Raw genomic sequence first — 15,096 nt, 5'->3', positions numbered from 1 at the left:
ACCTTTAAGTGTCCCACAAAGTTTTCTAAGGCTAAGCAAAGCAGCTACTAATATGCATTTGTCAAGGGAGTTTTCTCACTGTGCCAATGGCATAATGGGTCTGGTGTTCTTTCTCACTCTCACTCTTCATCAAAGTCATCCAGTCCAATTCCCTAACTTCATTGACACTGAGCAGTGACTTGCTTAAAATGACCCAGATGATTGTAGGATTCAAATCCATTTCTTTTTACTCTATTTTTTACACCATGCTAGAATTCAGGTTTCCTAATTGTTTCCCTAAGACAATGCAGGTTAATTAACATAAGAAATAGGGGACAGCTGAGGTTGAGGGGTGGTAAAGTCATTTCTCATCATTTTTCTTTAGTGGCAGCATTTTAAACCAATAATTTGTATTTATAGATTCTAAAATTAAATTTTCCCTTTTAATATCATTTAATCTGTTTTAGACACCAAAGACAATATTGGGGATGATTTACATGAAGTAGTGAATATATAGGATGTGTTTGGAAATGGACTTGTTCATCAGTTTTTCCGGTAGAGATGCTGTCATTTTTATGCAATTATGAGAACTAACATACTGTCAGCAATAATGCTGGGAAATAGGTATAATTATTTGTTTGCAAAAATATCAAGAAGAATATTTGCTGTAAAAAGAAAATCAATTCTGTTGGGTTTTAGAAATGCCACATTTCACTACACCAATGTAGAAGTATTAGAAATATCTAAGATTGTTTCTTTTAATTAAGATTTTCAGAAAGCTAACAGCTATTTCCAAAATATGTAAGAGGGGACAGACGTTAGAAAATTTGAAATGATCAATGAGTAGGTGGGGGGAAGTTCTTGGTTGACATTTTAATTAGTTATGAAAGTTCCTTCAAAATGTATGGAGATCTTGGTGTGACTTCTGTAGCTCTTAGTGTAATGATTAACTATAACAAATGGTAATAGTTAACTAATCTTTGCCCTGGTGAGTGAATCTAAGAGAGATGTCTGGGTGGAATATGCTGACAGACTTGTGGGAGTATGTGTGTCAGAACCTCTCTCTATGCTTTACCAAAGCTAGGACAAGAAAGTAATTCTTGGAAAAGATGGGTTTCCAGAAAATGGGCCGGTGATGGTAGCCTGGGGCGGTGGGGGGGGATCTCTAATGAGTGATATTAAGGGTGCCCCAGAGTGGAGAAGCACAACCCCCGCCCTGCATCGAGGCAGCACAGCAAAAGGTCTGACGGGAAACAGAGTATGGCTGATCAGCTGCCTCTTGATTCCTGCTCCCTCTATGTCTCCCCCCGCCACCAAGGTCTTCCTTTATCTGACTGAGATTGAGTTAAAGTTTAATAATGATAAGGTAGCAGAAGGTGGGGAGTGGGTAGAGGTGTATGAGGTGTCCCTAAATTTCTAACCCCAAAGGTCCTTCTCCCTGGCTGACCCAAAAGGCCAACCCAGGAATTTACCTTCCCTTCCCCTAATTCTTCTCTTAATCTAAACTATGGTATTAAGGTATGACAGGAATAGAAGTAAGGCAAGGCAGGGCAAGGTCTTCTGAGGTCCGACTCGGAGGCCGTCCAAGTCCTTGATCCCTCAGGTCCGAGGGGACCAGAATCTCTCTAAAGGCTGTCAGGGTTTAAGATGGAGTGTTTGGGGCTGGTTTTTGGTCTGTCCCGAGCAGGCAAGAGATCTTCCTCTCTCCCCCGAGATCCCAGACCAAAAGCCCCACTCCTTTCCGGGTCCGTTCCCAGGCTGCTTTGCTTCAACTCCAACTGTCTGTCCATGTCACTCACCCAGCTCTCAGAACAGTCCAAGACTCTTCAGCTCTTCTGCCCTCACGCTAGTTAATTAAAGTCTAGGCACCAGTTTCAATTGATCACACAATTTATTATGTTTTTGTTTTAAAATATACATGTAAGTTTATTTGAAAATTAGTGTTATGCTACATCCTCAGGATGAAATTACAAAATAACTGGTTACAACTTAAAGTGAAATAATAATAATACTTTTACATAAAATAACTATTTCTTGAAAATGAAACAAATATGTAGGTCAATACAGAGAGAAACAAGTTCCTTCTCAAAATTCATTAATGTTGCCACTCCTGTAGCTATTGAAATACTGTAAAATTCATGAAAATCTCTCAACCTCACATTTCCCCCAATCATATACATTTGTAATACCTGCTACTATGTTTCCAAACAATATAAATTCTTCATGTGCATTTTCATTTTAGTAATCAAGGGTTTCTTCCTCATTTCCTGAGGGGGAAAGAATGAACAATGTAAATACTCGTGAATCACTCCCTTTGCTCTGGCTTTTTTTTTTTCTGTTTCATGGACTCCTGTCTGTTACCCGATACTCTATCAATAATGCTAACTGCCATTTATAGTACATTTTAAGATTTGAAAAGAATTTTACATACATTATCTCATTTTATTCTCATAATAACCCAATGAGGTAGGCATGGCAGATTTTTTTTAACCATGTTACAAATAGGAAAACTGAGTCTTAGGGAGGTAAAAAGACTTGCCCAATGTGATGGAGTTAATTAATGTCAAAAGTATCATTCAGAAAATCCAGCACTTTCTCACTTTATTATATTAGTATGATTAATTCTTAATATGTAAGACATACAGTACTACTGAAAAAAACAAACTGAAAACTTTCAGAACAGCAACAATTTCCAGCCTGTGATGAGGATCCCACTCCACATTGGAACTCATGCTTAGCTTTGGGGGTACCTGTTTCAAGCCACAGTACTAATCATGATCCCAAAGTGATCAGTCCCACTCCGGGCCCCAGAGGTTTGCCACAAAGGTTAAACTGAGAGAACACGTGGAGGAAGGGAAATTGAGGAAGGGTAAAATGATGAGTTTCCTGGACACTCAGTTATTCAAATGCCTGCTGGTGTGTAGGATCTTGTTTAGGCAGTCTAGAACTGGATAAAGAAATCTAAAATTTAGGATTTTGCCTCAACCTATTGATTAATTCCATCCATCCCAAGGAAAATATACATTTTAAAAACTGGCCTGTGATGGGAGCACTTTAATCTATTTCAAAAGGAAGTTTTGATGCATAAAATATAATGTTGTTCAATCAATTTCAGTTGTGTCTGACTTCATGACCTCATTGGGGTTTTCTTAACAGAAATACTGGAGTGATTTTCCATTCCTTTATTCATTTTACAGGTGAGGAAACTGAGGCAAACAGGATTAAGAGCCTTGCCCAGGGCCACACCTAGTAAGTATCTGAGCTCCTGATTTGACCTGATTTGAGCTCCAGTCTTTCTGACTCTAGGTCCAATGCTCTATCCACTGTCATATTCAACTTCCCCCATAATGCTATTTGCCTTGTATTTATTTTGTATATATTTAGAAGCATGTTGCCTCCTTCCATCCCTCCTTCCCTCCTTAAGAGGGGGAACTGTCTTATTTTTTTGTCTTTGCATTCCAATTGCCTAGCACACTATCTGTCATATAGTTGAGGATCTAATAGACATTTCTTGATAGTCATCTTTTCATGCAATGGATCTTGGGATATTTTCTGTATTAGCAGCACTGGAGGATACTAATTGTCCAATTCATCTGTAGCCTTTTAATCCTTTTGGTGCTTTTACTATATGGTTCACAACAAATTTTTTCCCCTATGAATTGATGGTTAATGACAGACAAAATCTTTCTAGCTCCTTTTGACACTATTTAGGGTCTGGATTGCAACACAAATGACAACTCCTAAAATTATGGGACCTCTAACGAGATGTGAGGCTCTGGCATGACCACAGAAGAATCTATAATCCCTTGTACAATGAAATTTCTTGAGTGCAATTCTTGAGTGGAATGGAACTTATTATATAGAAAAGCTTCAGATATGTAATTTAGTGCTTGGACTTCTCCTTGGGTGATTATCCTTATTTATTAATTCTAATTTGGCTTTTCACCAATGTTTATCAGACCATACTGGTGTGAAACTGGTGTCAAAGTCAATGGCATCTCCTTCCCACCCCTTCTTCCATTCCCAACTGGCCAAGTCCATGGCATTTTATGTACTGCTTCCCACATGATGTGAGACCAGGTAGACTTTTGGAGGAAGGACCTCAGCCCCAAGAAGCAGAATTTCACTCTTGGCAACTGGGTCACATTCAACCACCTTTACAGGCAGTAATTAATAGTGAAGCCAACAGTCCATCTCCTTTACTGCACAAATACAATATCAACTTTAATTATGTCTGTCACCTACCTTCTACGGGTTCTTGACTTGGACCTTCTGAGATGTCTAGAGAAACTTGGCTGAAAAATTCTAAGGCTAAAAAATGCAAAGAAAAGAAGAAACACTTACAATTAATCATTGTTCGAATATACCTTCATCCCCTATGCTTAGCTCCCCTTCTTTTTGTATTCTACAGCCTTTTAGGAATCATGAGTATACTACATCATTCTGGAAGAGTTTTATTATAAGTGTTAGTGCCCTGTAGTCAAGGAGCTCTAGCACTGTCCCCTCCCTTGGGGCCATGGCATGATGCCCAGCAGCTGGAAAAAACATCTCCAGTGGCAATCCATTGAGACTCACTCCCTCAGGGTTCCACTAGTGATCTAGGGAGTTTCAGAAAAGGGAGTACTAAGCATAGAATGAAGGATCCTAGATTGAGATCTGGAAGAACACTAGAGATCATTGACACTAACCTTGTCATTTTACAAATGATAAAATCGAAGGCCACTTAAACAGTGTATGGACATATTCATTCTAAGAGGTAAGAAACTAACTGTTTAAGTGCACATTAATTATAAAACACAAATATTTTTTGTATTTACATGAAATAAATTTTAAAATTGATTAGCTCAAATTCAAGATCTTTTTCTCCTTTTATATATAAATGTTACCTTTGCCAAAAGAGAACTGAAAAACTAGACAATACACACTTACTTTCTCCTCCTCCCATATTAGCACTTTGTACAATGCTTGACACATAGTAGGTGCTTAACAAATGTTGATTTATATTTATATATAGTTTCATTTATATGTATACATATACATATATATATGTTGTTTATTGTTGTTCAGCCATTTTAGTTGTGTCCAACGATTCTCTGACCCCATCTTGAGGTTTTCTTGGCAAAGATACTGGAGAAGTTTTCTATTTCCTTTTCCAACTCATTTTACAGATGAGGAAACTGAGGCAAACAGGGTTGAGTGACTTGCCCAAGATGACACAGTTAATAAGTGACTGAGGCAAGATTTAAACTCAGGTCTTCCTGACTCCAGACTGAATATTCTACCCACTGCACCACTTAGCTGCTCATATACGTGCATAAAAGTGTGTGTGTGTGTGTGTGTGTATGTATGCATATATATATATATATATATATATATGTCTCATCTACATCAGTGAAAAGAGATTACATAAAGAATTACATCATTTTTCATGGTTCTTTTTCCTCTGAACACCTTTTGCCTGTAACTAATTAATGCTTTTGGTTTTACTGCATTATGTAGAACTTATCTCATACTGTTACTTAACTTTTCATATATATCTAGGCCTTATTTTCCTAGCTAGATTGGGATAAGCTTCTCAAAGGTAGAAACCAACTCTAAGACAAACAGGGAGTCCCCAAAGTCTTAGTTATAGTTATGGATTTTAGTTACAGATATTAGAGATTTTAAAGCTTAAAACCACATTAAATATAGCATGTCCCCAATATCATAGTGCAGTTTTTTTTATAACCCTTACTTTCCATCTTGGAATCAATAATGTGAATTGGCTCCAAGGCGGAGGAGTGGTAAGGGCTAGGCAATGGGGGTCAAGTGTCTTGCCCAGGGTCACACAGGTAGGAAGTGTCTGAGGCCAGATTTGAACCTAGAACCTCCCCTCTCTAGGCCTGACTCTCAATCCACTGAGCCACCCAGCTCCCCCCACATAGTTCAGTTTTTAACTATTAAAGGAATTAAAGTTTAAAAGTGAACTAAGACTTTTGGGACATCCTTTGTCTTTTTTCCTACAATGCCTTGTGCATAGTAGACACTCAGTAAATGACAACCATATTCTTCAATGGTGCTTTTCTTCTGAAGAATACAAATCATTTCACATATATATATATTCTCTCTCTCTTTTTTTAATGAAACCCTTACCTTCCATCTTAGAATCAATATTGTATATAGGTTCTAAGGCAGAAGAGTGGTAAGGGCTAGGCAAGGGAAGTTAACTGACTTGCCCAGGGTCACACAGCTAGGAAGTGTCTGAGGCTACATTTGAATCCAGGATCTCCCATCTCTGGGCCTGGCTCTCAATCCACTGAGCCACCAGTGCCCCCTTTCTTCTTATTTTGTAAGAAAGGTCAGAGAGAGAGAGAGAGAGAGAGAGAGAGATTCTCTAATCCCATTTTATAAACAAACCACAGATTTGTATATTTATTCTTTTAAGATTAAATTTTAGCATTTGGGATGAAAATAAGTAGTTTGTAATTAAAGCAATTTACTACCACTTTGTTCCTTTAGTAGTTCTTCCTCTGCCCTGTTTTCATCGATTTGGATTCTGACTCTGGTTTCCCGCGGTGGGGCTCCAGGTGCTAAAATACATAAGTAAAAATAAAACATTTAAAAATAGATGTATAAACCATCATATTCTTTATACTTTATGGATGTGATTGCTTAATTTCTTGGGTTTGCTATGTTTTGCCCTAAGTGGGAAGAGGCTGATATGCTTTTGAGATGCAACTCCCCCTAGAAAAGTACAATCATAGGGTAAGAAGTTAGGAAGTGAATGATGAAGAAAATAGAGAGGGAGAAGAGACTAAAACTATCAAAGATTTCAGGAAGAAGAAAACTCAAGGACCATGACTACAGATAGAAAAGTCAACAGGAAAAACAATAACAACAGAAGGAAATATGGCCCCTAGACCTATTAAATGAGTAAAGTAACAATCTGATTAAAGACCACAAAACAAAGAAAGGGATAGCACTCAATGAGACATAGAAGACACTGGAGTTGAGGAGAATATGGAACTACACTATGCTGTTCCTGAGTAGTTTAAAAGAAAAATTAGAATTATAAGAATAGAATTTATGGCCCATACAACAAAAATAATAGGCAGAATAGGAAAACTAGAATCTTTAATGGCAAGTATCATGGAAGAAGCAAAAGAGAGGATAATAGATTGGGAATACAAATATAAAGAAATGAAGGACACTCTAGAAGAAAGCAAAACCCAATAACATTAAAAGAAAATGTGCTCACATAGAAGCAAAACATACTGATCTGAAAACAGGATGTATAGAGACAATCTAAGGATCATAGGTCTCTCAGAAGAAATGGGATAAAGCAGGATAAAAATAAAAAAACCTTAACACTGTGGAAAGGAAATTAGACTGAGAGTTTGTAGGGGAAGGGGCCAACTGGAAGTGCCATTTCCTTTCCCAATAAATATTACAACACCCATTATAAAGCAAATGAGAAAAGATGGCCCAAACTTCTATATATAGAAAATGAAATTCCAATTGAAAGAGTTTAAGATCATATCCAGGAAAATCATCCAAGATATGCAAAACACAGAACCGTTGAATTTAGTTATTCATTTCAGTTCACTGGAGTCACCGTGATGATAACTTTCTCTACATTTAGCTAAGAGTTCCTCAAACAACAGACTTAGAATTGTTCTAGTGCTTCATGTCAACAAGCTTTTCAGTTACCATACTGACATAGCCTCTGAGAATACAGGGTCACCATCACACTTTGGAGTGCCATACAATTATTATTATTGTTGTTGTCATCATTATCATTGTAAGGAGACATCAGAGTAGGTCATTAGTGAACTAAGTTTTAAAAATAATAAAATTTAGCTGGGGAATACATATTTTAAACATCTCATGATATGCAACTCAGTTTTTCTTTATTGGAAATAGGTTTTCTTTGAAATTCCAGCTAAAATTTTACCTGGAGTGTATGGCTCATAAATTAATTGTTCTCCACTTGCAACGAGTTGTTCCTGTTTCAAAAGAAAAAGACATTATAGCACAGATTCTACATTGATGATTGCTACTTATTTTGGTACCAAATGGAGATTTCACTAATGTACAACTACCAGTATGGAAAGTCCTTTGCCAATGAAGATCAGCAATAGCTGGTAACTCAAAACTTACATGACATGCACAGGATCATGCTGCTAGTATGAACAAGGGAAATAATTTGAATCCCAGTATTTCTAATCAAAAGACCTGGCTCTCTATACATTATGCTATATTATCTCTTAATGATCATCATTATTAATGTACTCATATTTTAAAATAAAAGATTTTAGTTACTATTTTAAATGGCTAAATACAGAACAAACATAGATAGCACTATAAAGTAGTCAAATGTATTTCTTCACAGACATTCTAGAAAAGACACACTCAAATGAGTGGTGTCTTTCAAAGTCATTGCTCTGGGAGGATGCATACTAATTCCTTAGAAGCAGATGACACAATTCCAAGAGCCACTAGTCAGGGAAGAACACTTCTTCTCTGTTGGGGCAGAACTGAATCTCTGTTCCAATATTCCTACTGTCTGTGTCTTTCAGATCTTGCAAGGATATGGTCAACTTATAGCCCAACTGATTGCATTGCCACTTTTGAATCTATCAGGGGAGAGAGAGAGGGAGGGAGAGAGAGAGAGAGGGAGGGAGGGATGGAGAGAGGGAGGGACGTGTTGCTCATGTTTCACAGAGATATAGAAATATTTTACCACTTTATTACCACATCAACACCTTGTCATCTGTGACTACTTCATTTGAGCTGGGATCTGTGTCCAACCAAATTCTGTATCCCACTGTTCAATTACACGAGCACTACAATTTCCTTTTTATCTTTTCTGAAATTACCTGTTGGAGATCATGGATTATTCTATTTCTAACGTCTTCAGTTAGTTCACTCTCAATTAAATCCGTAGGAACAGTCCATATTCCATTCTGGCATTGTGCTGGCATGGAAATTACCATTCCTTCAGGCATGCCAAATTCACCTGGAATATAGTGGAAAAGCCCATCCCCAAAAGACAGTGAATAATAAGTGCAATCAGTTGTTTCTTCTTCACTGCCCTTATGAAAAGGCAGAATTATAAAATGACCCACAATAAGTGTTCTTGAAAATGAAGATTATGCTGATCTCTCCTACCAGCTTTCTCCTTATTATGTAGTTCTACTAGAGCCCAGTCAGTTCTTGATTGTCTATGCATATGTATATTTGGTGACAGTAGAAATTATGGGCTCTGGGACATACAGCCTAGCTGATCCATGGCCATTTTCTCCCACCCATATTCCTTGATCTGGAAGCTTGTTTCCCATGTCATTTTCATGAAGTCATATCTGTATTATCTGCCCATATTCTAATCCATAAAGCAGTTATATTTATCTATGGGACAAGTTATATATGATTTGGAAGGGAAGTTTAAAATGGGAGTTTAGTGAACAGAATGATTTGGGTTAAAGGCAAAGGATAATGGATTATTTTCAGTACACTATTCAAGAAAAAAAAATAGCACAGCTAGGAGCCTCTGACATTCTATCATGTTTTATATGCTCTGTTCATAAAATTTCCTTTTAAGAATGTTCCTTGTAAGAATGTTCATCCAACACAAGACAATGCTGTAAATATTTGTAACAACATTTTTTACCTCCCCCCCCAAAAAAAAAGGTTTTTGGGAACAAGTTAAAGTATAAAGTGGTTTTATATAAAAACATCAGTTGTCTTCTATATTTTGATAAGCAGCAGTACCAGCTTTCATTTGTAAAGCAGTTTGTGGCATTGGAGGAAAAAAGAATTCCATGTCTGTTGAAATGATTTATAACTGCAAAGAGAAGATAAAATATTAAAGAAACATATTTTCCAAAAAATAAAAAAATTTAAAAAATGAACTTTAGGCATGGGAATTCTCCAGCTAAATACTGAATGTTCATTAAAACAATCTTTACAACCTGGCTAGGATAGGTGATAGGAAAATTACTGGTAATTACTGGTAAGCACTCAATATTCAGCTGAACTGTCCACTTGTATGTAGAAGTGAACCAAAAAAACTGTGGCTGGCTTCCTAGCAGTGATGTGTGATGGGAAAAGCCCTGCTCTGTGAATGAGCAGCCCTGGATTTTAACCACTGCTCTACTACTGACTACAGTACTTCTGGAACAGAACTTGGTCAAATGGCTTTGCCTCTCTACACCTGGTTTTCTTTTCTTTTCTCTCTTTTTTTTTTTAAATGAGGGGATTGGAGCAGATGCTTTTCAAGGTGGCTTTCAATTCTATCAGTCTATGAATCCAAGTAGCTCTTGGCCACTAAGACAAACAGGAAGACTTCACTGAGGAAACATATGTCTAAAAGAGTGGAAAATACTGGAATTTCCCACCACTCCAAATTCTTCACACAGCCTCCTATCTCTAGGCTTTCCTACTCTGGTTTCTCTGTTCTGGGATAGGCAGAGTATTCAGGGATACTGAGAAAGTGCCCAACTGCCTCAAATATCAGCCTCACCCGCCTGTTGATACTTGGAATCTCTTTAAGAGGATGCAAAGCCATTTATTTTATAATTAGACATAAAGCATAAACACAATGACATATTCACACTCATTTGTAAATTACTGATATCGGATCCTTTCCTAGGAGCAGGCATTGATAGGGGAAAATAGAACAAAGCCACTGGGGATTTGAAAGAGATAAGAGAAGATGCCAAAGAGTGGTAAAAAGCTAAGGGTGCTGAACTTGGCCTATTTTGACATTCTGCCTACTGTGAATTGTCCCAGATTCTAGGTCCCATACTGGATGGAATCCCTGCATGGAGGAAATTGCTAGGAGACATTAGCCACTCTCTTGTATTTTCTCTGCTAACGCTTTTTCCATTGACATGAGTGAATGAGTATATTAAGACAAAGATAAAACAGCACCAGCAGTATAATGTACCAGAAAGGGCACCAGATTTGGAACAAAGTCTGCTCCTGCTATGTGTGTGACTTCAGGCAGGTAATTTAATTTCTCATAACCCAGTAGTCTTGTGTATAAAACAAGGGCACTAGGCCAGATAATCTCTCAGAGAGGACAATAAGGATGGAGAATGGTCTCCAGATAATGCCATAAGAGGCTCCATTGAAAGAACCAGGATGTCTACTCTGTTGTGAAAAGGCCTCAGGAAATGCTATATCTCTGCATTTTTCAGGGCTAGTGGTGGGAACAGGGAAAATCTTGGGGAGAGACCTCAGGGAGGTACATCCTTGTCCTTATTGTGTGGAGAGATCCCTTGACACACTGAAGTTGTCTCTAAGACATCACTGCCAGGGGATGGAGCAAGATGGATCAAGGAAATCCTAGAGACTGGATGGAGGTAGGGGTGAGTAATGACAGGTGTTTTGAAGTATAGGTATCCCTTCTGCATCATGGAGCTTAAGGGCATAGTACCCCCAGAATCTGGAAAATCCAGATAAAAATTTTTGACCCTCCCTCTGAACCAGAGCAAAAGTCTGAATTTTCTCCTTTTTCTTTTATGGGGTGTTTATAGTTCCTTACTGTAAAATTTGGGTTGTCACAGACTATATGTTCTGAGTTTCTAAACTTTTTCTGCATCTTCTGTTGGCCTTTGAATGTTATCTGTGACTTTTGCAAAACTCTCAAAAATTTTACATTTAATTTCTTGTGCAGACAAGCAATATATCAACACTGCTGTGGAAAAGTCTCAGTGTGGAAGAGAAACCTGTATTCCAAAAGTTGTTATGTAGAAAGAGAATTAGACTGATTCTCCTTGGCATGGGAAATCAGAGCCAAAAGAGGTTAGAATTTGCAGAGACAAATTTAGGCTTGGGATAAGGAAGAACTTATATTAACAAATTGTTCAGTTGTGTCCAACTCTTTATGACTACATTTGGGGTTTTCTTGGCAAATATACTGGAGTAGTTTGCCATTTTCTTCTTCATCTCGTTTTACAGATGACTGAGGCAAATAAGGTTAGGTGACTTGCCCAGGGTCACACACTGAGTATGTGTCTGAGGTTAGATTTGAATTCAGGAAGATGTCTTCTTGACTCCAGGCCCAGAACTGTAATCATTTTGCCACCCATCTGCCCCTTATTAACAACTAGAGCTGCCTAAAATAAGGGGGGGGAAAGTCCCCCAAGGCAAGGCTGAATGATGCTCTCATCAGGTATGTTTTAAAGGGCATTCTTATTCAGGCACAGGGTGGACTAAAGGGCTTCCAAGGTCCACTATGAGATTTTGTGACTCAGGTATCTTCTGTTCAAAACCCTGAGCCTTTAGTCAATAACAGCTCCTAAGTTAAGAATTCTGATCACTGACCTAACACTATACTCTTTATGATGTTAATGAGCAAATTATAGAATTTCAATGAAAACTTATTTATTAATATCTTATTTATATCCCCAAGATAGAAATACAAAATTCCTTTTTTCCTCATAAACAAAAATATGTAACTCTATGGAATCCTCAGCTTATAAATAAGTTATGCTCTAAATTAATTCCCAAGTCAGTAATTTAGAATGAAAGGTATTTTCTTAGGGAGTGAGAGAGAAGATGATTTTCACAAAAACTAAGTTAATGAATAATCATTTCTTTTCCATCTCCACAACATTTAAAGGGCTAAAGCAGAGATATCAGACTCAATGTGGGCCTGGCCTTTGTATGTGGCTAGAACCAGATTAAAATGTAATTGAGAAATGTTTAACAACAACAAATAGAATTTCTTGTTTTCAGTTGCTTAAGTTGTGTTCAACTCTTTGTGATACCATTTGGGGTTTTCTTGGCAAAGATCCTGAAGTGGTTTGTGTAAGGATAATATTAGAAAATAAGTATTGTTCTATTAGTTTAGGGATAAAAAGTAGAATGCTGGCTTGAGAAAGAACTGGAGTTTGAAGCAGAGCTGAGAGAGCATGTTGATTTCTAATGCTGACAGTTATAACTGTTTTTCTGTGTCAATTACTCTCTCTGGCAGTTGGGAGTCGATCTTTGGCAGTTGGCAGAGACACACACTCAGAGACTCTCAGGGCTGGAAGAGGTAACATCTTTGTCTCTCTCTCTGTCTGATGGAAAGATCTGAAGAAGTGTTTTCCTTTCCCAATTTGGGAAACATTATTGACTATTGTGGTTTTTATAGATTGTTTAACTCTGAGAAGACCAAAGAAACTTTGGTCTTTGGATTGGTCTCTGAGTCTGTGAAGACTCAGAATCCTAACTTGATTCTTGTTGAGACTCAACCAGCTAGCCTTTGCTATTTTATAATTTGAAGGCAAAGTTAAGATTTATAAGGAAAATAGTGGTAGTTTTTATTTAGATAGTATAAATTTGGGTTAGTCAGATCAGGGAGGAGTAGTATAGCCTGTGAAACACAGGAGAAGTGGTTTCTTGCGGAACCAGAGTTTATTTGGGTGGATTTAGAATCCCTTAGATTTAGAAATCCTTTTTTTATCCTTATATATTTCAATAAATATTTTATTTTTATAATAAGAGCCGCTTTAGCGTCCTTGTGCCTGGGCCTGAAGGGAAGTTCACATTTGAGCTTCACTTCATCACTGAAGATACTTTTGATTACATCTATCAAAAGTATCAGAATAGTTTTGAACCTATATTGAATAGTTTTTCCATCTAAATATTTTATTTTTATAACTTGCCAATTTCTTTTTACATTTGCAGTTCCTTCTCCAGCTCATTTTACAGATGAGGAAATGGAGGCAAACAGGATTAAATATCTTGCCAGAGTTACACAGCTAGTGAGTATCTGAAGTTAGATGTAAACTTAGGAAGAGGTCTTCCTACTATAGGCCAGGCACTCTATCCATTGTGACATCTTGCTGCCAAAAAACTGAATACAGCTGTTAAAGGGTAAGTTTGACCAGTAATAAAGTTGGTTGAGTCTTGTTACTACTTAGCTGCTCCTCCCTGGTCTGAGGGCAAGATGGATACCCTCCAGCCTAGAGTACATCAACAAACTCTATCTGACTTCTTGTTAACAAAAGTAGATTTATTATAGTTAAAATTCAGGAAGATAAGGAAAGGATGATGGGCAGAAGGTTCCTAATCTTTTCCCAAGCTAATTGTCCCAGTACCCTTCTGACCCTCAGGGGTATCTTCTGGGTCCAAGACAGACCTGCAATGTCTCCCTTCCTCTATCTAGTTCCCACCATCCTGCCTAAGTAAACTAAGCTAAGCCCATCAAACAGTTGTTGAATGGAGGTCTGAGCTCACTGATTAATCAGGAGGATGATGCTAGAAATGACTTAGCCACCACAGGCTGAAGGCTCAGCCTACTTGAGGTAACTTAGACATCCAAGCCAATTTCTCTGATAGAATCTTCTTGGGAGTCAACAGTTGTCAATTAGATAACTGGAATCACTCAGGAACAACAAGAACCTATGTAGGAAATTTGGGTCGCTTTCCACTCAATTTGGAGAGAGCTAAGGGCAGGAGATGTGTCTTCCTCCACACAAACCTCACTCTCCTCAACTGCCAGTTCCAGGCACTCAGACTCCGAATTCCAAGCTCCTTCCTACATTCTATCTTCTCTATCCAGTGCACTCCTGTCTTTGGCCCTTCACATTTACCCAAATTTCCCCCTTTCATTCTTCCCCTGTAAACTTTGTAATCATTTGTAAACCCTACCCTTACCCTTCTTTCCTTGGGGACATCCTGAGAATAGGTATAGTTATAATATAGGAGAAGTATAGATAGCATAGAGGTGGTTTCTTGTCTTGGGGTTAGATTATAGGGTAAGGATTTAAGTACATAATAAGGTCAGTTAATATGTGGCCCACAGATATCCATTTCTATTTAAGTTTAACACTACTAGGCTAAACAACCTGAGCCTACATGAGAAATCTAGGAAGAAAAACATTAAAGGTGGCTAATTCATGGACATTCTCCTTAACACTAAGTTCTCAGATCTTCCTAGACTGAATCCTAAGGAGCCATATGGAATAGGAGACCTTTTTAATTCCCGCCTTCACCAAAATCCAGAAAGGGAAGTTAAACCAAGGAAAAGAATCAGCCACTTAATGGAACTTGGTTCAGATGTCAGAGATGGGAGTTTGTCACTTAGAGAACATACATGGATATTTGGTTTAGATATGATTAAATTTGATTGTTGCCCGCCTA

General features: G+C 37.7%; 1 protein-coding gene across 8 annotated transcripts in view; it reads right to left on the bottom strand.

Moving 5' to 3' along the window:
- Positions 1–1,851: 1,851 nt before the first annotated feature.
- MDH1B (malate dehydrogenase 1B) overlaps positions 1,852–15,096 on the bottom strand; it is a 45,792-nt gene continuing 32,547 nt past the window's right edge. For 6 of the 8 annotated variants that reach the window (XM_056808168.1, XM_056808166.1, XM_056808171.1 and 3 more), the window contains 5 exons: positions 8,838–8,977; positions 7,913–7,964; positions 6,459–6,548; positions 4,225–4,290; positions 1,852–2,246 (listed from right to left, as the gene is read on the bottom strand). In XM_056808168.1, the coding sequence (XP_056664146.1) occupies positions 2,218–2,246; positions 4,225–4,290; positions 6,459–6,548; positions 7,913–7,964; positions 8,838–8,977 (377 nt within the window). In that variant the 3' untranslated portion in view covers positions 1,852–2,217. The remainder of the gene's footprint in view (positions 2,247–4,224; positions 4,291–6,458; positions 6,549–7,912; positions 7,965–8,837; positions 8,978–15,096) is intronic. The other 2 variants (XM_056808169.1, XM_056808167.1) reach the window with 1 other exon arrangement.

Source organism: Monodelphis domestica, chromosome 8, assembly GCF_027887165.1.
Source record: "Monodelphis domestica isolate mMonDom1 chromosome 8, mMonDom1.pri, whole genome shotgun sequence".
Classification (NCBI taxonomy): domain Eukaryota; kingdom Metazoa; phylum Chordata; class Mammalia; order Didelphimorphia; family Didelphidae; genus Monodelphis; species Monodelphis domestica.
Note: the sequence above shows the minus strand (reverse complement) of the source record. Positions and strands in the feature narration are given on the sequence as shown.